This window comes from Dermacentor andersoni, chromosome 1, assembly GCF_023375885.2.
Source record: "Dermacentor andersoni chromosome 1, qqDerAnde1_hic_scaffold, whole genome shotgun sequence".
Taxonomy (NCBI): domain Eukaryota; kingdom Metazoa; phylum Arthropoda; class Arachnida; order Ixodida; family Ixodidae; genus Dermacentor; species Dermacentor andersoni.
In genome coordinates, this window is record NC_092814.1 from 171112263 (window position 1) to 171137513 (window position 25251).

Below are 25251 nucleotides of genomic sequence, written 5' to 3' on the forward strand. Positions count from 1 at the left end.
GTAATCTGCTGCGTGTGGAAAGAGCGGGCATGCCATGAAGGCGTGGCACCATGTAAGCTGTTTTCCCGCACGTTTAGTATTGAAGGTTGCGCAATCTCGAGTTTTGATGATCCGTTGGAACGAGAAGCAGACGAAGCATTCGCTCCCAGCTGCCGGCGCTTTTCATGATAGCGTCGTCGCAGTGCGACCGGGCGACGCTTTGGGGGCGGAGTGCACGCGAAAGCATGGCGTCACTCAATTCGTACCGCTGATGTAAAGATATCAACGTGGCATATGAAACCGTATCATTCATCGCTGACTCCTATATTCGTCAAAATAAAATGTTTCCTAATTCAAACTTGCTTTTTTTTATTGCCCAATAATTCGGAAAATTGCATGGCCCCTTTCCGTGCAACAAAAACGATCGGCGACTGTACTCATTTGCATAACAGATCGAATTTCAATACAAGGAAATTTCTATATAACGAAGCGAATTGCCGATTTTACTTCTTTGTTATATCAAGGTCAGTGGCGTAGCTAGGTCGTCTGGCACCCGGGGCCCATAGGTCTTCTGTCACCACCCCCCCCCCCCGGCTGTAGTCGAGGAAGGCGAGGACATCAACAAGTTCCTGGTGTCTTCAGACGTATATGACACCCACCCCCCCCCTCTGGCCCCTTGCACCCGGGGCCCGCGGCCCCCCGGCCCCCCCTGTTGCTATGCCACTGATCAAGGTTTAAGTGTATAAAGAAATTGCCTGTTCTCTACACGGGGGTGGCAATGTGGGCTTGTTCGTTGATCATCATGGAACGGCATGTAGTGTAGCGCAGCAAAAACAAGAACACAAGAAGAAATGAAACACAGACACAAGCGCCTAATTATGTCTGTGTTTTCCTTTTTCCTGTGTCCTTGTTTTCGTTGCATTACACTACATGACATTCAATACTTTCACTGTCACATTCATGAGCACTGAAAACCTAGAATCAACTAATATCTTGCCTGATTTGCCATAATTAAAAAGAAAAATGTGTGTATAGTAGGTCTAATTGAGTTCTGGGGATTTTAATCGTTTCTTCTGTTAAGGCAGAGTACATGCTCAACTGCTACAATAAGTGGGAACGTAGGCAAAAACGACATTTTTGGCCCTTGCATCAATTTTATGGCATGTTGCGTGATCTAATCAAGTGGTTTCAATTTGACGAAGTTCTCGATTTAACAAAATAAAACCTCACATCCCAATAAAATTTATTAACTAGACTTACTGTACTTTATAACCAAAGTACTGTATAACTATAAGCAGCTACAGCCGCCATGAGTGGCGAGCAGAATTGAAATGAAAATGCTTTAGTCGAAACACGCTGAGCACTGCTGCTAAAGTATGCGCCACATGCATTGGGCAACTGTGGGAACCGCGGTGCCACACACAGTTATTCAAAGCAGCACATAAAAGTGCTGTGGACTCAAATTGGTTAGTAAATGCATTCGGAACCAGTCTTTCGATTACTCAATTAATATATCAGCCACACACTCGCATAACACGGCCACGTGGCAAACGCGGCCATGCGGACGCTTCACTATGCGCGGATCGGCTTGTTGCAATATTGGGGCACTCTATGGGTGCATGTTTAAAGCACAGCGTTTTTTGCCTATCGTGTGATCGTTGCAGGTGCTCCATGGCTGAGTGTATTGCATGGTACAGAATTGGCCCCAGTACCAAAAGTACACAGGTAGGGCGGTCCGTGCAGATGAAGCGTGAACGCGAGCTCAACATAACCACGTCGTCATTATTCTGTAGCGATTATTTATGCGAAAGCGTCAAATGGCCCATTGAGCAAAAAAGCCGGCGTCTGTCGTCTCAGCGAAACAGCGCCTCAAATCCCATTGGCTGCGACCACGTCACGAGCGCGCCTCGACGAAACAGAGCAGGTGAAAGGGTACACCTGCTGTCGCTATAGTGCACCAGGTGTTGCATGAGGGGAGAGGGCATCGTCGCGATGCCCATCATCCTTGCTCTCGCAAGCCGCCGCCCGGTCCGTATCTCCCCCCTCCACTGGCTTAGCTGCTGCGCGTGCCTGCCGGCCTTGGTGGCCACTGCTGTTTCCTGGTCTCTGGTCGTGCAGCACGTCGGTGGCATGCGGTGTTGGCACTGCAGGCTGCTGCTGCTTGCTATCTCGGGCCCAATGTAGCTCTAGGGTGCATCACTTGCAGCGTAAAACTCGAAGGACTACTCAGTGGCGTTCCATTGGGCATTAATGCTTTCGCAATCACAACTCAGATAAGACATGCTTAGCTGTCCTCATATGTTTTTCTTTAGTTGCCAAGTGGACGCATCATTGTTCACCATTCACAGTCTTCAATCTGTCGTCATCATTGCATTGTCATTTCAAATTAGTTGTAATATCACGCCGTTGGATGCTGCCGCCTTCACGCTGTGTAGTAGATACGCAGTCATTGCCATGCATGCACTCATCATTCCAAAGTCGTTATGCCTCAGTCGTGATGACTCTAGAATTGACCCATCGTCGATCATGCCATCGTTGTCACCATCAGCATCATACTGTTGTCGGCATTCGACAGATGCATTACACAGATTAGCATTACCTTTTCAGCTTCTAGGACAGAATGCACGTGGTGATCTGCCGCAGTAATATTATGAGAGACACTTGGGCGGAACAATTGCTGGCCTCAATCGCCAAGCCTCCCTAACATCATTTATTTCAATCTCCATAATAATCCTAAATTGTGTCACAAAACTTCTACAACAAATGTCAACATGGTTGCCATAAGACCTTGTCTCTCATGAAAAACATAACTATATTGTCATGTTCACTAACTTGATCTCCTCCATTGAACTTAGTTCTTGCGTTGAATGGATGCTTCTAGCGTTTTAAATTCTGCTACTTTGTGCCACTGCCTCCTTCTCCTGAATAAGCTAACTTAATATTGATCCACATGCAATTACTAAAATTCACTGAATGCTTTCTTCATGACTAAACACAATTTGTATGTTAACAACTCCAATTCACAAATCTGTCTTTTGTCACTTCTGGCATGCCACAATGCTGAGTGTTTAGGCCCTTGATTTTTCTCATTTTAGATCTCGCAAAGAACTTAACGTAGAAAACTAAACTTTTTGTTGATGACTGTGTGTTTTGTCGTGAAACAACCAAGCTCTGGCAGGTCCGTTTCTGTTCAAACAGACTAAACAAATGGCCCACTGAGTAAAAAAGCCAGCGTCTGTCGTCTCAGCGAAATGGAACCTCAAATCCCATTGGTTGTGACCACATTGCGAGCGTGCCTCTAGGGAGCAGAGCGGGTGAAAGGGTACGTCTGCCATCACTCTAGTGCGCCAGGTGTTGCGTGAGGGGAGAGGGCGCCGCCGCAATGCCACGTCATCCTTGCTCTCGCGAGCCGGTGCCCAGTCCATATCTCCCCCCCCCCCCCCCCTCCACTTGCTTAGCTGCTGCACGTGCCCAGTGGGGCAATGTCTCCACTAATGTCTCTTCGGAGTGCCATCACTAGTTTAAAACCTAATATCAGTACCCTAGCAAAAAAAACTGATAGAAATTTCTACAACTCTCTTAGGAATATGTATAGGTTGTATGGGTCCTTCTAAGGGTGATATATATTCCTACCTGACCCATAGAACTCTTTACCAGACTGGCAGGCATCAGATAGATCTCACTGTGCTGCCTACAAGACCAAATAGCATGATGTATCAGTCTTTTAAACCCAGGTAGAGATCATCATATGACATACAGGAAACTGATTGAGGCACTGATAAAGCATGTTAGAAATAGCACACAAGCCGGTGCCCACACGCCTGAAGAGACGTTTTTAAAATGAACTGAATATACAACCCTGAATGCATTGCCTGCCATGTGAACAGATTAACAAACACAGTTGGGATATTAGAGTATCAAATAAAAATGAAATGTGTAAACTGTGCAATTATCAAAACTTTTTACAGCTTGTATGCAGATATATTATCCTAAACATGTTTCAACATAAATTAAAGCACACGTTTTCAAAGCACAGCAGTGTTACTTAGCCTGTGAAACTACATTGGGGAAGTTGCATGAGAAAAGTATCAGTCCATCTTTGTAGCAGGCGTGCTCCAGTTCTTTTAATACAAAATTACATTTACAAATTTTGCGAGACAGATGTGCAACATTTAATGCATATTCAAAACAGAATTACTGTCATCATCATCATCATCATCATCATATTTATGTCCACTGCAGGACGAAAGCCTCTCCCTTCGATCTCTAATTACCTCTGTCCTGCGCCAACCGATTCCAACTAGCACCCGCAAATTTCCTAATTTTGGCGCACCACCTAGACTTCTGCCATCCTCTACTGCACTTCCCTTCTCTTGGTACCCATTCTGTCACCCTAATGGTCCAACTGTTATCTAATCTGCGCATTACATGACCTGCCCAGTGCAATTTTTTTCTCTTAATGTCTATTAGAATATCATCTATACCCGTTTGCTCTCTTGTCCAAACTGCTCTCTTTCTGTCTCTTAAAGTTATACTTAGCATTCTTCGTTCCATCACTCTTTGCACGGTCCTTAACTTGTTCTCAAGCTTCTTTGTCAGTCTCCAAATCTCTGCGCCATATGTCAGCACCTGTAAAATGCACTGATTGTATACTTTCCTTTTCAATGATAATGGTAAGCTCCCAGTCAGGAGCTCACAATGTCTGCTGTATGCGATCCAGCCCATTTTTATTCTTCTGTGAATTTCCTTCTCATGGTCAGGGTTTCCTGTGATTAGTTGACCTGGGTAGACGTACACCTTCACAGACTCTAGAGGCTGACTAGCGATCTGGAATTCTTGTTCCTTTGCCCGGTTATTTATCATTATCTTTGTCTTCTGCTTATTAATCTTCAGCCCCACTCTTACACTCTCCCTGTTAAGGTCCTCAATCATTTGTTGTAACTCGTCCGCAGTGTTGCTGAATAGAATAATGTCATCGGCAAACCGAATGTTGCTGAGGTGTTCGCCGTCGATCCCTACTCCTAAACCTTCCCAGTTTAATAGCTTGAATACTTCTTCCAAGCACGCAGTGAATAGCATTGCAGAGATTGTGTCTACTTGTCTGGCTCCTTTCTTCATAGGTATCTTCCTACTGTTGTAATAAAGTTTATTTACAAAAGCAAAACAAAGCACTTTCAAGACTGTGGATACTAACTGTAGCTCTAACATGTCAGGCTGAGTTTGTGAATGCCATAAATTAGACACTAGCAACGTGATTTCATTAAAGCTACTTTCTGGGCTAGTTGGTGCATACTTGATTTGAAAATTATGACAACGCTAATGCATCCATCCACAAAGGAACAAGGACAAGACACAAGCAACATGACTACAAACATGACTAGGGTTTATTTTACACTCCATTATCTAAAGAATAAGCAAGCAACTTGAGCCACATTTAAACAAACACATAAGAGGAACAACACAGACTGAAGTACGAACTTCACCATGCCCATTTGTGCTCACAGATGCTGTATAGAACACCAGGTCTAATTGGCACATGGTTTTATAATATTACAACTTCATATGAAGCTATTTTCTCTAGACTATGCACTTTTGCATTCATCCCAAAAGTGTTGTGATATGTGACAGAACACAAGTGAGCTTGAGCAAAAAGAACAAACTGGCATGGCACACTGACAAGAAGCAAGGAAACAGGACAAGCATCGCTATTGGTACAAGATCTACAGCAATATATCAGAACATGACAATACAGCAATATTATTTAAGCAAAAGTGAGTACAGATCTGAGAACTTATTCAAGTAAGAGCATGGATTTACCATTTTTAAAACCACACATTCATGAACAAAAACACCTAAACATCAGTGAACATATTGCAAAATCAGAAGACACAATTCTTCACTGGGTGCTAGTTCAACCACCGCACGTCGAAATGTGTAAAAGTGGTTTAACCTGTGTAGCCTTCAGCATGTGACAGCAAAGAAGACTATCAGAACAGGCTTCATGTATAGTGTTTGCAGTCTTTGATTAAAACCGTAATACACTGTTAAAATAAAATTTCAGAGTTTGCTTGTTTCATTCAGAAAAAAGATAGTGTCTTAGTCATGCCGCCACAGTTAACGGATAAACTTGCACCAGCTACATTGAGTCAAAGGAGAAAATAAAGTGAGGAAGACAGATGCACGGTGTGAAAATGATGCTGTTGTATCGAGTAGCATAACTGCTCACTTAACATTCAGCTGCTTTCCATGCCTCTGCATACAGACTGAGAAGCTTTACCTCTTCACCATCTGCTAGTGAAGCACTGTTTGTTCACTGTGATCACCCACTCAAGGCAGTCACGTGGTTAAGTAGGGCCCTTCGCTACATGTAAGGACACCGACCTGAAACTGTGCATAAGTCCTGTAAAATATTGTCATGTTTTGGCTACTGCAACTGTTCATTAGCAGCTGCGTCACTACTGCCAACATGCAGACCATGCAATTCCCCAAGCACTTAATTAACAAGCGTACAATAATGAAGAGTGGCAAATTGGGCTAGCTGGTTCATTAGGAAAACAAGAAGCTATCGCAAGAAAAAATAAACACTCTAGAATTTTGATGGCTCTGGCTTGTTTAATATATTCAAACATCAAAAAGCTGATTATTACAGAACGCCATAAAGCATGGTGCACTGTTACCAACTGTTGTTTTTTAAAGCTATAACCTGTTATAACCAGACATTCATGTACCATGGCTAAAGACATACTGTTCATCATTGCCATGTCTTGAGCACGGGAATTAGTCTCTTTCTTAAAGGTTTCGTATTGTCCATTCAAAAATATTGTTGTCTATTTCTATAAACACATAAAGGCGCATAACTTCGCTGGGTGTTACGTAAACTAGTGGCTCCTCTCTCCTGACGCAGACTGAAAGCATGGAGAATTTCAACAGGAAATAGTTTCTTGCATTTCAGAATTATACAAGAATTCGCTCCAGTAAGAATTCTACAAATGAGAGAAAATGCACCTGAGAAGCTGACAAATGCACTGTTTTTAGTCTTTATAGTTCAAGTGTACTGGAGAGAGTGGAATGTTTGTTGGTTGACGACCATTTGGTAATATTCAGTGACACTTGTTGAGTCACAGCCACGGTTGTGGACTACAGCCTGTTTTTCACTTTCATCCAAGTTCAGGCACAGCTTTCCAGTGCCTAACGAAACTGTCTGCTGATCAGCTCCCCTCTCCTGTGCACCAAAAAAACTCACTGCTTCTGGTGAAAGATTTAAACTAGCTTTAGCTGCCTGTAACTTACAAGCAAGTACATAACATTCCAATATTTGTAAAGGAACATCATTAGCTCCACTGACCAATTTCACAAGAAGTTCATTTCCGCCTTCAAATACAAATGAACAATGCGACCAATGAGGTCCTAGTTTAGCCGCACTTTTAGGAACATGCAGGATTTCGTGTACATTCTATGCCATTGCACCCAATCCATACAAAGACTGTGCTCTCACAACAAACTCCGAGAGAAGATCAGATGATCTCATTATGGTCATCTGAAGTGACGGTGTCTAGTAGAAGTATATAGACACCCTCCACAAGCAAACTGGAATGTCTGACATACTTATCCGGCAAAAAGCTATGAAGGCATGGTAATGAATAATGAAGAACCCACCACTTCCATTCACTAGCTTTCCAGATTGTGAAGTCTGATAATCTTTGTGGTGTACGTGTGAACCAATTCGGTGGCTTGATTGCCAATAACCTCCTGTTTAAAGAGGCTAAACTTTGTTGTGAACCAATTGAAACATCTTTTCTCTTTTAAACATGATCACATTTTTATTCTTTTTAAGCTATTGTATGGTGTTTATTTGTTCCAACAATCTTTCCTTTCTGAATCCTGGGCTTAATAGTTGATTTATATGTATTGTCTTTTGTGATAATATAAGTGCATTATTTCTGACTCATTTTTTGGGCAAATGAGGAAGCTTGCTTCTCCTTGAAGCACATTACACCTATACAACACACATAGATACTGATAGACTATAGATCTGGCAAACTAATATGAATACACTATTACACTAATAAAAAGAATACACTAGTAGACTTGTACAAGCAGAATAGCACAGATACGTCCAGAATAGAACTAAAAGTAATTTTATCAGTGTATCAGTTGTATTGTTTCATAATGCAATAGAAAAAAACTGATATAATTTTTATTAGGTTGCCCTATCAGATTTTTTTTCTAGTGATCTTTCAGTGTAAATGCATATCAACTTTTTGACTAATGCTAATAACTGAACACATGGCTTTTTGTGCTGCAATTTTTCTTGGACTCCTGCTTCCCTTAAACTTATACTGTATAATATGCTTGCAAGATCAAAAAACTGGAGTATGCTTAATCAATCCGGGATATACCTACAAAAAACACAACTCTCATATTTAGTTGAAGCCATACAAAACCAACCTGTAAATTTTATTGCAGCTGCTTATTCCCATACCGTAAGCTTATCAACAATTAAAGCTTGCCTTGATTGGCCAGGCTTGTCAACAAAAAAACTTACCCATTTATTTCACAAATTCTCAATTGAAACATATGTTATTACCTCCTTGTATCTCATTGAGAATGAACTACAACCTCAAGGTACAAGTGCCAACTTGCCAAACCAATCTTTACTATTCCTGTAAAAGGCAGCCTCAGAACACACACACGCACACACATGCACACACATATATATCAATGAGCTACAAGGAGGTAATAAAAGCATGTTTCAATTGAGAATTTGTGAAATAAACAGGTAAGTTTTCTTGTTGCCTAGCCAATCAAGGCAACCTTTAATTGTTGATATGCTTGCGGTATGGGAATAAGCAGCTACAATAAAATGTACAGGTTGGTTTTGCATGGCTTCAACTAAATATGAGAGTTGTGTTTTTTGTAGGTATATCCCGGATTGATGAAGCATACTCCAGTTTTGATCTTACAAGCATATTATACAGTATAAGTTTAAGGGAAGCAGGAGTCCAAGAAAACTTGCAGCACAAGAAGCCATGTGTTCAGTTATTAGCATTACTCAAAAAGTTGATATGCATTTGCATTGGAAGATTATTAGTAATATGAATACCTAAGTACACGGTGCTTAATAAGAACAGAGTGTTTAATTTTGTAGGTAAATGTGTTAAAAAGACTAGTCATGATGTGAAAATCTCTTCATTTTACTTTTACCACCCCACCTTACCACCTTCTACCTTTACACACACACACACATACGCACACACACACACACACACACACACATATACCATGGCACCCATTCCGTAACTCTAATGCTCCATACGATAGAAAATACGATAGAAAATTGGGCAAGTTGTTGAAGCTTCATGGCAGCTACTGCATGACAGATGCCGACAAAAGTAATAGAACGGGACAGGATACAGCACTATCAAATGAAGTTTATTGAAAGAAAACAACCAATATATAACACACATCACGTGACCAACACCCGGCCCCCTAGCATATGCAGATACATACCAAAACAACCTTCACATCACCGAATGCACAGGTTTTGACGGCAACACACATGTCACGGCTGATTAATCAATGTAAAAAAACAATTACTAAGGCACAATGCAACTCAGTGGCTTTACTTAGGATCTAACACGGCAACCTCGCTATCTTGCAGCGAGATGGATGGCTGGCTAACACTTAGTGAGCTTTTCTTTCTAATGTGATAAGCCTCCACTAATTCATGTGAGAGCTTTTCACACGTGTGTGAACAGCAGAATAGTACTTTCAAAAACTGGATGACGCCCAATGCTGCAACAATGCACAGAAAGGTGTGGATGCGCAAAAACCCTTAAAGAAACTATGGTACTTCCTTAGTCGAATGTTTAAGCACCTTCCAGTCTGACTGATATATATTTTGTAGGCTTCAAGAAAAAGGAATCAAATAAACAACATTTTGTGTGCAAGAGACAAATTATATGCTATATTTCACTTTGCAGTCCTCCCTGCTCAGACACCTGTTGTGAAGAATGTGCTTGTTTATTGCTTCACATATTCCCTTCAGCTTATATTTAAATGAAAACCCAATCCTCTCCTGGAACTTAGAAGCCACCTTTTTCTGTGCCACCTGTGCGGAACTTAGAAGCCACCTGTGCGACAATTAATAGAGGGGATAATGGCAACTTTGTTCCGCTCTTGCTCCTTAAGCTTCTTCCACCCTGGTTGCACCTTAAGTTCCTTAATTAACGTGTTTCAATATAAAAAAGCCACTGAAACTGAATAACCTGCCTCATTAAGCCTTGTCACCAGATTCCTTACACTTTCAAGGATAAGGTGAGGATAGCTCTTGGTTGGGGCATCTCTAATTGTGTGAGTGGCAATACTGTACTTAATAAGTTTTGAATGGCTAGACCTATAATCAAGAAGGGGCTTAGAAGTTCTCGACTGATATCCCCAGCATACGTGATCCCACATAAAAGTAAGCCTGACATAAGAAGTTGCAGCACATATTTTTTCTGGAACTCCTAAGTGAAGTTGAAACCTTGCTATTGTTCTCTAAATAGCTTCAGTACTTCGATGACAGCTCTGCGAAAGTTATCATTTGCTCATGAAAAACAAATAATCATCCACGTATCTGAAAATTTTAAGAGCAAGCCCACTCAGGTTTTGATTATTTTCTGGTCAACATAACTTAAAATATTACTGAGCACTGGTGCAACACCAGAACCTATGCAGATGCCAGCATTCTGGACACATATTTTACCTTCCCACTAGACCAAAATTGACCTTAAATAGAAATCAAGAAGCTCCAGAAAGTTTGCAACAAGAATTTTACACCTTTCAGCAAATTCCAGCAAACCTGTTTGATTGTGTATGCAGTCCTTACCAAACTACAAGAGACGCACCTGCGGCAAAGAATTGTATAGAACTTCTGCATCTATACTAAAGCCTGCCCATTTTCCCAGATTATGCTCCTGCAGGAAGTGTACAACAGTCTGAGAGCTGGCAGCAAGGAATTGGTCGTTGATTCCCAGCCTGTCAAGGTGTGTCTGCAGAAATTCTGAAACATGAAGCCATGATTTATATTCCGACACAATGGTTCTGAAATGGATTCCCTAAGCTTGTGTGTTTTGCACTGAAGAAGGCGCATAAAAGAAGACCTTTTTCCACCTTAACATCATTTGAGACTGTTGTCAAACCAAACTGATTCAACTTCGTGACAGCTCAACATTTTATGTCAGCTATATTGGTATAAATTTCATTAAAATTTATGTCAGTGGCTGACACACCCTCCTCCGGAAAAGTGCTTTCCAACATGACAACACAATGTCCTTTCTTGTCTCCAAGAAACCTGCAAGTTTCTGCCCCATACGTTAGCACAGGTAGAAGGCAATGATTCTATGCTTGATTGCACACAATTATATATATATATATATATATACTTTGTATTCACCATCCAGGGCCAGGGATCAAGAGAAGCCAGACACCACTGACCAATTTCTGACTAAAAGAAGTAATTTTTTACCTTATACATCTTGTTTTTACTGTACATGTCCCTCACCTCCATCCAGGTTCCCAACATTTATATCTAAAAAGGGTCTGTCCTGAAAGTAATGTCAATAAATTTATTGTGATGTGACTGTATGTCAGAGCGGTCTAACTCGTTGAAACTAGTAGTGACGGAATCCAGCTAAGCAGCGGTTCGTCACTCAGTGTGCTCCGAACATTGGAGAGTGTTGGACGGGCCTGTCCGTGAGAGCTGTTTTTTATTCTTGTGCAAGTGAAAATGCAGCGCTCATTAGAACAAAGATTTGCGATCAAGTTTTGTGTGAAACTTGGCAATACCGCTGCGGAAACTGTTACTATGCTCAAGATTGCTTATAAAGAACATGCCCTGTCAGATTGGCAAGTGTTTCGGTGGCACAAGGCCTTTTGGAAGGCCGGGAAGAGGGCGACGAGAAGGACTGCGCTGGATGGCCATCCACGACCGCTATGACTGACAATGTGACACGAGCGAGGGAACTGTTGAACTCAGACCAATGATTAAGTGTTCGTTTACTGGCCGACATGTTAAACGTTCCGAAAACTCAAGTTCATGAAAGTGTTACAAACGATATCGGCATGCGGAAGGCATGCACAAAAATGGTTCCAAAAGTGCTCACTGACAACGAAAACTCACGCCGCGTGGAAACGTGCCAAGTAAATCTCAACATGTGCAAACGTGAGCGAAAATTTTTGGACAACGTCATTACAGAAGACGAGACTTGGGTATTTGAATATGACCTGGAGACCAAAAGGCAATCATCTGAGTGGCACACACACTCGTCCCCTCCCCAGAAGAAAGCCAGGATGAGCAAATCAAAGATCGAGATCATGCTCATCGTTTTTTTTTTTTTTTTTACATCCACGGACTGGTTCATCATGAGTTTGAAGAACCTGGAACCACTGTGAACTCCAAATTTTATGTGGATGTCCTCGAAAGACTGAAACGCAGGGTTCAACATATCCGGCTGGACATTTCACACAACTGGAAGTTGCACCACGATAATGTGCTGGCCCACAGCGCCTTCATCGTCACTGACCACCTGGTTAAAGCAGGGGTGCCAACGATCCCCCAGCCCCCGTACAGCCCAGGCTTGGCTCCCCCCCCCCCCGACTTATTTATGTTTCCATGACTCAAAACACCCCTGAAAGGCAATCATTTTGGGACAGTGGACATGATCAAAGCAGCTAGCACCACAGCATTAAAGGCCATTCTGGAGGAGTACTACCACAACGCATTTGAGAGCTGGAAGTCTCACTGGAGCCGATGTATTGACGCAAAAGGAGAGTATTTGAAGATTTTTAAACTTTTTGTAACAACAAATTCAATAAATGATTTTTAATTGCCTTACTGACATTACTCTCAGGACAGACCCTGTACATGCACCTTGAAGGTATGTATGTGGAAAGCATTTCAACCTCTGCTTGCTTTTCTGGCATGGAATAAAATGGCCTTTTGTCTCTAAACCACTTACTTTTAAACTATTCCATTTGGTTCATTTTTCTAACTTCTCCAGAGTTGCATTCACAACTTTCATAGTTAACCGGCTCCGTTTTCATTCTTGCTTCCTAAATTATGCCCTCCTGTCATGCATAATTTGGAAGGCCTTCTGTTAGCAATGGGTATTGTATTTCAAGACTATCAGTTCAATGTTGCATGAAGAAACCTATTCTTGGAGTGAATTATTGTTGAGCTTGATATCATGATACTGCTGCATGGTTGTTATTTAGCTCTGCAAGAGAATGGTCCTGCCATCCTACCAAGAGTGCATTTCATGGGTATTACTCTCTTTCTTTTGACATTAGTTTATGAGGCTCACAGATATGTATCTGTGTCAACAATAACACCTGACATCTAATTTTGTGCAACATGCACTACATTTAATCAGATAAAAGTTGCACGTTTTGTCTCTTGGACCAGTCTGCTCAATGGTAGGAGCTCGAGACCACAAATGAGAATGGTTGGCCAAGATCTGTGGTGTATGTCCCGTGTTATGCATCTGACAAGATTTCATGGTGGCAAGAAGACATATCAGACATGATGTGATCTTTCTAATTATTGTGCACAGAGTTATCAGCATGATAATATCCTTAATGCTATAAAGAGTACCTCCAGCAAGCAGTCTATATGCTTATGCCTTTTTGCTGCTTATGGCAACAAAACCCAACATCCTTTGAAACATGCTCACTTGCTGTCGGATGCACAAAATGAAGAACGCTGCCTTCTCTAAATTTATTAGCAACAAGAAAGCCACTCTGGAAGCAATTATATACATACACAGCAACACACACTAAAACCTACAAATGGGAGAAACACACAAACTAGGCTAACAATAAAAGAAACCTGACACCAAACAAGCGTTGCACGTTACTCAAGTATGCACATTCAACCTGAGTTAGAGAGATAGATGGTCGACTCCCGCACTCCTGTGCATGCATGTGGATATGTTAAACCTCAGCTACTCTTTCTATATCACAACTATCCCCATGTTTGTGAAATCTGGTGTACAACCGCAAGAACAATGATGGCTTGACAGGTGGTTCACCTTTCACTGAGTTCTATAAGGAGGATGCATCAACTCTTCCAGCCAATGTACACATTACCACATGAAAGCAGCAGCTTATAAACAGCACAACACCATACAGCACAAATTATATATTTGCCACGTGTTATTAAACTTACATCATTAAAGTACATTAGAATTGGTGCTAAGGCTGGTGCACAATATATGCATATACTTTAAGCAATCAAATAATGCAGGAGCTTGGAATATGATTGACTATTCTCGGAACTGCTTTGATAATACAAAAGTCAAGGCTTTGTTTTTGGCATCACCCACTCCAATTCGTTTTCTTTTTTTTTTTTTCAATTGAAGCTTTGGCAAGGTTTGTGCCATGCGCATCGACCGTGATTTTTCCTTGTTCGTGCACGGCCATGACCATAATACAAGAAAATCGCCCCAGTAACGCAGTGGTCCCTGACTACCTTCTTATATACTTTACCGCAATACATTACGTATGCTTCACCGCATATCATGACTGTATTGCGGCAAAGCTGATTTTATGAAACTGACATTATGTAACGGACCTTTTGTTCTTCTGCTGCTCGCATGAGCATAAGCTCGAGAAACCACAAAATACAGACTTGGCTTGCTGCTAGTTGATTTCTAGCTAACATTTCGAGACGTCCACGTTGTTTACAAAAAAATCGGTGAAGTTTCTCGCGCTCGGACGCGCTTCAAAAGGCAACGTGACCACCTATAATTAAGGCAGTCATAAGCGGCAACGAAATCCACACAAGGTACATCAACTTCCACAAAGCTACTGGGCAACGCCATCAATAACTGGCACAGGGGCCACCCAGGAGCTGGCAAAAGCTGCGATGACATCCACACAAGCCACGTCGCTTTCCACAAAGCTATTGGGCAACACGATCAGTCACAGGCACAGGTGAAGTCCGCAAAACACTACATGGGCAGAACCACTACGGCCATACTCAATCACTTCGCCACAAGCTCTCACATTTAACGACATCAAACAGCTACAATCACTTCCCTACAGCCACGGACACAGGCGAAGACCGCACCATACCGCACGGGCAGAACGGAAGCACCGATTCAGGGCTCTCGTAGCGTTCATCGCTTTAGCGCCACCTATTTAAAAATAATATACGGAGCCAAGCCAAACCATTATTTAGCGTCTATTTGGGTGAACCTAACGCTTTTGGGCCCTAAGCGTTCGAACGACCAGGGCACTATAACGCTTACCCCCCCTTTCCACTCCGTCGACCGGGTCGCAGGAACGGCGGCCCATGGCGATGCTCCGCCTTTTGGGCCACCCTCCTCTCTTGTTTACATCTTTCGCGAAACCACGCCGCGCTGCGCGTGGTGTCGCGCGCGGAGCGCGCGCGCGCAACATCTGGCAGAGCACGGTGCAGGTAACACAGCGCAACAAGACACGGTGACTAACGCAAACCCGCCCACTCAGCGCCTTTGCCACGGCCCAAAACCTACCAGAGCAACACGTGTGAGCGCTCAAAACCATAACAACGCCGCCATTGTGGCCCAAAAGGCGTGGCCATACAACAGAAAAAATAAAAAAGCAGCAAGAAAATGAGAACCTACTCCGTCATTTCCGCCACACTTTTCTCCTAGCGCGCGGAGGGGGTAGGGCCTCTCCTTAGTTTCCTTCCTCCGTGGCCACGCCTTTTGGGCCACAATGGCGGCGTTGTTATGGTTTTTGAGCGCTCACACGTGTTGCTCTGGTAGGTTTCGGGCCGTGGCAAAGGCGCTGAGTGGGCGGGTTTGCGTCAGTCACCGTGTCTGTTGCGCTGTGTTACCTGCACCGTGCTCTGCCAGATGTTGCGCGAGCGCGCGCGACACCACGCGCAGCGCGGCGTGGTTTCGCGAAAGATGTAAACAAGCGAGGAGGGTGGCCCAAAAGGCGGAGCATCGCCATGAGCAACGCCAAATTGCGGCTTCACTTTTGCTTCACAAATAGTGACGTCAGGGCCTCTCCTTAGTTTCCTTCCTCCGTGATACAGGGTTAGAGTGGATCAGTAGTTTCGGTTTTTGCGGATCGCGCATCCAGGGTTCCTGTTACGAACGCAAAATAAAGGTAGCGCAAAAGTTGTTTCTTTTTGTACATATTTACTTCACTACAATTTTTGTGTGTGTTTGGCTACTTTTTGCATAAATGCCAAACATGGAGGGTAGAAAAAAAAAATGTTTTCCCCTTCCTTGGCTTTTAGCATCTTTCCATAGAGTTACTATGCTGACTATGCATCTTTCCGTTGTTTAGACCACTATCATCATCAGTTTGCCATGCGTTTGCGAAAGCATAGAAAACGCCTGCCGAAAACCACGCGTGTGTCGTCTCTGTGACAGCTGTGACATGCAAGCAGTACAAGCAGTACAAGGGTCTGGTAGCAATCGTGTGGATATGTCGCAGGTACGATTTTTCGCCTTCGTTATATCGTAAATATACTGCTGGCAAGTTGAAGCCGCTGGATTCGGAGAGCAGAAAAATATGCGTTACTTTACGCAAAGCTGAGTAATCCCGGTCACATGGGACACTTGGATCGCGATCGGAAGATACTGTCTGTCGTTCGCCAAACAAATGTTTCATTGGACCTTGTGAATGTATTTTCAGGTTACGATTTCTGACCGGAGGCATGAAAAGGAGGTACCGGAGTTCCTTACGTCCCTCAAAGAGGTGAAAGATAAGGCGTCTGGTGTTTCTGCGGCAGTGGAAAGTCTTCTATCTCGTGTCAAGAACAAAAAGGAGTTGAATACTGCTGCGGTAGGTAATTATAGGGTACCTGATGCGACCTGTTTCTAACAGGGTGCAGAGGAAGGTGTCTTGACGTGAATATTGTGTATTTCTGTGAAGCATACTAATCGCGACGGGCGATCTTGGCCCGTAGGGTTCCTGCCGACGATGAACGGAAGGTTCTAGCCCGCCGCGCAGCGTCCGTCCACTAACTGTTATAAACGGGTTGTTATTACAACTAGCTTTTACCCAGTAATAAACCATGCGGTTTGTGCTGTCGATCGCGACATTACTGTTGTACTGTTGCGCGCGAGAGCAATGATAAAAAAAAAAATCAATATTGGTTCTATTCACATATCTTTATAAATTGTACCGGCTACGTGAAATCAGTGTTACTCATATTTAAGCTGAGTGTGCTGTGGACAAGGTAATCATATTCTTGACTGCCGTCAGCTTTAATTGAACTATGATTTTGAGGCATAGGTATAATACTTTGCGTTATGACTAAGTGAACAGATTTTAAAGCGCTTCTGTGAAAACTGCTGTACCCCAACCGCTTGGGTTTATGAGGACCCTTCTCCAGATCTATGTTACCGACAAAGCTACAGAATGAATGAGAAGAGGTATGAATAGCAAAATGGCAAGTCTAAAAGAGAAGGTAATTGTGGTGATAAAATTGCTAATGGCTATCCGATTTAATTTTTAAGCTATAATGTTAATGAGAAACAGTGTCCTTCTTCACTTTTGATCAAAATATCTCATGGTATCAACTTTCATTGTGGCCCCTTGATGTATAGATTTTAAAATAGCATATTGTTTAAGAAACCTTTGATTGCGGAAAGACAGCTTTAAATAGGTACACAGTCACTGTTAAGTAATATTGAGTGGAGAAAAACACGATTATTTCGGTAGCCTATGCTTTACGGAAGAACTGATAAAGAAATATGCCTTTTTGGTTATAAATGAGTAGTATTTGGCATTTAAGCAATCTTGTCAAAGCTGCAGGGCTGGTAATTGTTTAATTTTCTCATTAGCAGTCTTTGAATAGCACCTAAGCTGATGATGCATGCACCTTATGGTTAGTAGGTATGATGTATAAATCCCAGCACGTTGCCTTCAAGAATTTTCAGCGTGCCGCAGGAGGCTGGTGGGCGCAGCCTAATTTCAGAAGTCATGCCAAGGAACCACACTATTTTTCAACGTTCTGGCTCATGTGTCACTTCCTCTGAATGGTAACAGCAGTGTATTACCAGTTTCAGCATCAAAAATATTTTTTCTGAGCCTTTCCTGATGCAATGCGCTTGTATTTCCAACTTTATATTCTGCCCGGTGGCTGCTGTAAACATGGTCCTAAATCTCGTTACAGTTGGCCTTTAGTAAACTGCTACAGTGACCAATTTTTGCAGTCCCACAATTTGTTGCAAAGTATTTGTGATCTGATGCACATTTATTTTGTGTAAAAAGAAGCTTTTTCAGAATACCACTTGGCTCACTAATTCGCATTCATTATTTGCATAAATATTGCATTTCATGCTCTAGTTTATGTAATTGCAAATTTGGTATTTAGATTTCACTGGTTCAGCTGGTATAAATTAAAGAAAAGCTCTGGCATCTATGGTCCTGGCACATGAAAAGGCAAATTTAGCCTGCCAAGTGAAGTGGCCTCAACAGCTGCCGGAGTAGCTATTCTGCCGCTCTATTTTGGCATTACATGTATAGCACAGAAAAAAAGTTCTCTAGGGTTTGCTGGCTCATTGACTCTCTAAATTCAATTACTTCAAACAGCAGTTACGAGCATTTATTTGAAAGTGATTTATAGAACACCCGTAGTTTCTAGTAAACTTTAAGAGAATAGCAGTGCCACCTCATCTCTTGGACGACGCTAAGAGGCTCCCCTGCAATCGGAAGCATGTAGCAGCAGATGTGTGCTGACACTACTTTGTTTGTGTGTGTGTGTGTGTGTGTGTGTACGTGTGTGCGCACGCACGCACGTGTTCATTTCCTTGATGAATCAGCAAATCTCGACAGCATCAGATAATTGTGGATGAAGTGAAGGAAGAGCACACTGCAGTGGACATGTGCCAATTTTGCAAAAAGTGTGTCAGGATAAACAAATGCTGTTGCATGGTACAGGAGATAAGCTCGACAAATAGGCATTGAGATTTGTTCTTGCCCAATGCAAGTGGCATCTATTCGCCTGCGCAGAGCTGCTGTTGTGTATTGGTTTGAAAGCCCAGCTTCAAAACACATCATTTCATTTTATTACCTTAAAGACCCGTTGTGTGATATTACATAATCATTATTACATCATCATTAGCTTTATCCCACGCATGCTGAGATATTTCTATTTTTTCTTCGTCACATTGTGTCGTGCCTAAACTTAGTCATGACAAATGAGCAGACAGGATCTGCCTGTTTTCTAACTCATGACAACTGTTCACAGTAAAAAAGACTAAGATTGAAACAAGTTTAGACAAAAGCAGAAGGCTCCACAGGCTGGTAACAATGCCAGTCAACTTGGCAGTACAAACTCTCTTTCTTGAGTGGTGAGGATGTAGTGATGGCAGTTCTTCATTTATAGTGGAAGTAGTGGTGTCTACATTACCATTGCAAATAAAATTTGAACTGTGCGCCACAGTGACATTTGGAAAGCGGATCATTGTGGGCATGCTCTGCTCTGCTGTAGCCTTCGCAGTGCAAGGCATTGAAGAAGGAGTGGGAGCACCGCAAAGGCCATGTATCATTGCCAATAACTCTCATTCTGCTGAATGCATTGAAGTACTTTTTGCAGCAAAGTATTTCTGAAATAGCCTATTTTTACTTCAAATGAATTTCTCATTTTCGATAAAAAGTGGTTCAGGGCCCCTTTAAGTGCAGATGACTGTACATTACATAGGTGCTTGACTGTAGTGCCCACAGTTATAGTGCCCCATGTTGTAGTATAGCTAAACCAAAACATAACAAAGCTTCCTGTCAAAAACTTAGCTGAATAGACTTTGATCAAACCAAGGTTCCGCATGGTCGAAGTTGGTGTGGCATGTATTGTTGAGTAAAAAAAAGGGCAGGAAGAAACGTAGTGGACAATATAGACACTCCTGCACACTTCATTTCTTGCTGTTTTTTTTTTTTTCCGCTCAACAACAGAACATACTAAGGTTCTGTATTTCAGCAGTCCAGTGAAAAGCTTGGCCTGTCAGCTTTTATGAATAAAAGAACCTGTTAGACAACTGCACAACAATTTCAATGATCAAGCTCCCTGGTTATCATTTGGCACATCATTGTAACATGCGATAGTGCAGGTGCATGCTGGAGGGAACAAAGCTGCCGTGCTGACTGCAGCTAGTCCTCAAACTTACCATTTGGCGGCACCACTTGTGTGATCACTATCAGCCAACATCTTTCATTTTTATTCAGTGCTATTGGAAACCTGTTAATACTTCAGTGCATGATGATGATCTGTGGGTACACTCTTGTGGGGATCTGTGTGATTTTGGGGATCTGGGGATCACTCTTGTGGGGATCGTGTGGGGATCTGTGGGGGCACAACCTGTGCATCCTAGCCGGGGAGAGAAAAAAACACACACAAACAAACCACACACAGCACTTCACTGGTTTGCTGTCCAGATTTGGATCATTTTCTACCATTATTGTGGTCTATCCTTTGTGATGGGCGTGGCAGTTGTGCAGTGTCCGCTGTCCATGGTGAATCCATGGCCTGCTGTATGCCGGTGTCCTCTTGTGGGGATGGTGAGAGCTGCCTGCATTGGAGGGAAATATTCTAGTAGTGACAGTGACCTCTAGTGGAAAAAAAAGCAAAGGCCCCCATCTCTAAGCCACTGGCAGTAACGGAAGGAAGAAAAACCATTCTCGGTGCCAGGGGTGCTAAAGGAAAAAAAAGAAAAAGATAATAAAAAAGGCATCGCTTATTTCGTTCAGTGCCTACCATAAATGTAAAAAGCTTTTTCACCACACATTGTGTACTGGAAATTTTATTTCTTAAGCTTATTTTAATTTTATTATTAGGCTTTGAGGTTGTAGCATGACGTTACCTCTTAGCTTTTTCATTCTTTATGATGCTGACGTGCTTATACATGGGACACAAAAAGATCATGCCCTACGCAAGGTTCATGCTGGGTTAACAGATGGCACAGTGTGTGTTTTTCTTCACAATTGCTTTCCATGCTTGCTAACGTGTACATAGAAAGATATGTGCAAGTGAAGTCTGTCTCAGTGGATTTTGTATTTTTCTTGTTATGAAGGCCCTAGGTTTGTGCACGCAGTATGCGAGTACTTTGTTAAACTCAAACTAGAATGCAAGATTACTTTGCTTCATTGTGGGAAAAGAACGAAAAATTCAGAAGGGAAAATAATTAAGTTGCTAATATTGTTAATTCAACATTTGGTAGATTGAATTACCACTTTATAGTGAATGTTTCCAGAATTTATTTGGGGCTTGATTTTTAGGCTTGAACAAACGGACAGGATGTCAATCATTATGTCCTCATGGCTTGTATTTATTCTTGTGACATTGCGCAGACAGGCTCAGGTGGCGCATTGTTGAAGTTATTCATCCATATTTAACTGTTGCAAGACTGCTGAAATCATTAGAAGCTTATGTGGTTTTGTTTTGCTTGTTCTTATATTGCCGGTATGACGGATGGGCCTTAGTGAGACATTCGCATAAAGCAATCACAGTGTCTCAGTATTGCATTGGTAAGCTCTTTTTCTAAAGAAGAAAAAAATTTGTAGACATTGCTGCAAAGAATTTTATTCACCAAGAAGTTTAATGAGCAGCAAGTTTGCTTATAGTTTTGATGACCTGAGTTTTACCTTGTATCCAGGGCCTGAGCTTCCTTGAGATGAAGAACCATGTCATGCTTGGCTACCTGCTTGACCTGACACACATTGTTTGGTGCAAGGTTTCTGGCAAGAGGATCAGTGGTGACCCTTCAATTCGTCGGCTCGTGCAAGCTCGAACTGTATGTGTCACTGCTTCCATTATTTTGTTCTTTTTAGCTGTTTCATAGCCATGCGATTTGATTTTAAAGGGCCCTGCAGCAGGCCACATAGCAAATTTTGTTTATATGCTGGAAGTTACGTGCCCTCTAAGGAGTGTTCTACCTTAACAATTTTTCAAATTAGTTCATTAATAGCAGAGATGTAAATACTTAAGGCAGCACAAACCCATGATATCAGGAGACGAATATCACCGCCAACATAGACACTCTCTCCACTTGACGCATCTATCCTCCACAAGAGAAATTCCTTCCATGCATTCTTCCATAGCTGAGGCAGAGGATCGCATGACAAACACGTCATGGGCCCGCCTTCTTTTTCTTTTTCTCTCTTGTTTTTGCTGAGTGATTCACATCCGGTGACGGTCTCACACGCGAGCTGTTGCATTTGTCTTGTTTTGCACAGCGGACGATTTTGCGCACTCTGCATGAGAACACTACAATCATGAGCAATGAGGCCAGGCGTGAGAGAATGAAAGTGCATAATCACAGAGTGCGGCTGCATGACATGGGAATGAGCAGATGAAATGAAAGTGCATTTCTATTCCTACAGTACAAAGTAAAACAAAAACGTCCAGACATTTGGTTTGTATGTTTTATTATTTCTCTAAAGTTTAATTTGTCAATTGAAGCAACAGATTAAACAAATAACTGATGTTGCCTTGAATAATTATCGAAATATTTTGTCACTATGAATGATGTCACAGCACTGCCATTTACATAGATGCATTTGCGTGATATATGTCAACTCTCCGGCTGGGAGCATGGTGCCTGCGAGGAAAAGGGCAAATGCATTTGGTTGAAATTTGAGCTCTTTCTGCGGCATGTAGGGATATAATACTTAGCAGACATGATACCATAAAAACCCGCATATAATACGGGGTTTTTTCCTATTATTAGCATCCCAAATTTTCATCTCGTACTATATGCAGATCCGAACAAAAATTTCAGTCAGAAATTTGAGCTAGAAGTTTTGGTTTCGTTATTGCTGTGTGGCTATGGCTTGACTTCGTTAATGCTGCTTGGCTACGGCTTGGTTTCGTTATTTCGGCGTGACTACAGCATCGTTTCTTTATTGAGTGCGCAAAGTGCTTCTAAAATGCTTCGAAATGTTTCTGCTTAAGAGATGGTTAATGTATTTTTAATGCGCAGGTGTGTCTCAAAATTTCTTCTGTGCATTTAACTTTAAGCAGAACATTAGTTCAATCCCAAGTAGTTCTAAAAGTTTAAATTTATCTGCTCTGAAAATTTTTGCAGCATATTTTTTTTTTGTTGTTGTCATGTCCTTGTTACAAAAAGTGATTTTAATTAAAAGGGCCCTAAACCACTCTTTGTTGAAGTCAAGAAATGCATTTGAAGTTAAAATAGACTACGTATTTCAGAAATACTGTGCCGCAAAAAGTACTTCAATGTGTTCAGCATAGGCGAAGTTATTGGCAATCAAAAGTCTCCTACGCAGTGCTTCCACTCCTTCTTCAACAACTTGCTCTGCGAAGGTTATGGCAGAGCGGTCAGACTGCACAATGCTCAGACTACTGTATGTCACTGTAGTACAGTTAAAATTTGATTTTGGATGTTAACATAGATGCTACTACTTCCGATTTGGTGCTTACGACGCGCCAAATGCAGTTGTCCTCAGCAAGCCACAATGCACTCAGTGAGCTACAGTCATCTACAGGCAATGGACTCGTCGCGGCGGCTGCAGTATCTACGCTATGTAGCAGACAGCAACTATAAGCAACTATAGAGCATGTACACAATGTTTGCTTTGTGCATGATAGGCCTTGAGTGCGTGCTCGCGCTCATATGCTCCAGTCTGGTTTTGCTATGTGGTGCAGACTGGCTTTGTCCTGCATCAGCTTGACCGACGTATAGTAGCCACATCCAACTTGTGCATTTTGAAGCTCTATCAAGAGCTCACTGCGAAGTGGTCTGCCAAGGCATCTAACCAGGAGCGGCCTGGAGTGAGCACACGCTGGTAAACATTCGTGTGGTGTGACCTTAAGTTTTGCGTCCAAGGCTAGTTGAGTGTTCAAAACTAGTCGAAATTAGCGAGACCCGATGGCTACAACACTGATAAGCAGAGTAGCCAAAGTTTAATTTCTACGTGGGCGGCCGTGGCCAAGCGTGAGCATACGACAGTCAGCTTCTTTCGGGAGTATGTAATTATTATCGAAATTTGAAAGCAGACTTTCCCTTACTTCAGCCTGTTTGTTAAGTGTATCAATAAATATGCACAGTAACACTAACAAGAAGTGCACTGACCCAAACACCCTTCTTGATTGATGTGACCTATTGACCAATAGCAGCCATGTATGGTAATCTGGTATATTTCGAAATAAAGCATGCAGAAAAGAGTGAGGAGCACGCACCTGTTCAAAAGAGAACGTTTGAGAAAAAGATGACTTCGCTTGCGAGCTCCACGCGCCATGTACGACTGTAAAATGCATAAAAATGTGTGCTGTCCGCAGACTGTGTTTTTTCATCAAGCCCGAGGGGTGGTTCAGGACTCCTTTAAGCATGTTTCTGGGAAACATTTTTCACTGATACGTGGTAGGGAATACTTGGAAATAGACTGTTCTGACTCCTCTCAGAGTACATGCACATGTGCCCTGCTTGCACTGCGATGTTGGTGGTCCTTTTTGCTTTAATTGGGTTCAGGGAACCTTAAGCAAAATGCTAAAGCCACCTGCATTGTGAATTTTGACGTTTGATTATTTTAGTGGTGGAGGTGGTTTTCTGGTAAGTCTGGTCCTGCTTTTGCCGCAGAAATTTCTTGTCCTCACCTTCCTGCCCCATCACAAAAATTAGGACTTAGGGCAGCTTTAAAGGTTCTCTTTTTTTTTTTTTCAAATCTAAACATACAAAAAATGCGAAAGCACCCACGTACTTAGATTTAGGTGCACGTTAAAGAACCCCAGGTGGTCGAAATTTCTGGAGTCCTCCACTGCGGCGTGCCTCATAATCAGAAAGTGGTTTCGGCACGTAAAACCCCATAATTAAAAAAAAACATCCAAGAATGCAAATAAAACTGCACTTCCAAGCATTGTATCATCTACTAAGGACTACCAATATCAGCACCCTTTGCAGCAGTGGTGGTGTAGAGAAACTAACTGTGAGGTCAGTCTATTCTTTTATCTTGCGTTACACTACTGTTTGTTGCGTAAATATGTTCTCAATATTACAGGTCCTTGAAAGAATTCGTCCCATTGACCAGAAACTCAAATATCAGGTTGACAAAGTTGTCAGAACAGCGACTCTCGGAACTCTTAGTAAGTCTTGCTTTCAAATTTATTTTGTTGTTTCTAGATATCTGGCTGCTAATCACAGGGTGTCTACCAACCGAAAAAGCTGGGAATTCTCAGGGAATTTAAATAGTCTGGAAATACTCGGGGAAAACTCGGGGAATTTCTCGTTCTATCAGGAAAAATTAGCTATAACGTTATTGAGAGGGAACGAA

At 42.2% G+C, this 25251-nt stretch overlaps 1 protein-coding gene and 1 long non-coding RNA gene across 2 annotated transcripts in view; one reads left to right on the top strand and one right to left on the bottom strand.

The window, feature by feature from the left end:
- Positions 1-9392: 9392 nt before the first annotated feature.
- LOC129380798 (uncharacterized) lies at positions 9393-15314 on the bottom strand. Its single transcript, XR_008608983.1, has 2 exons — positions 10113-15314; positions 9393-10075 (listed from the first exon to the last, which is right to left on the bottom strand). It is a non-coding gene; the product is annotated as an uncharacterized lncRNA (long non-coding RNA).
- Positions 15315-16329: 1015 nt separating this feature from the next.
- Positions 16330-25251, top strand: part of LOC126546986 (neuroguidin) — a 61533-nt gene continuing 52611 nt past the window's right edge. The window contains exons 1-4 of the mRNA XM_050194754.3: positions 16330-16455; positions 16657-16806; positions 21618-21755; positions 24979-25063. Coding sequence (XP_050050711.1) covers positions 16399-16455; positions 16657-16806; positions 21618-21755; positions 24979-25063 — 430 coding nt within the window. The 5' untranslated portion in view covers positions 16330-16398. The remainder of the gene's footprint in view (positions 16456-16656; positions 16807-21617; positions 21756-24978; positions 25064-25251) is intronic.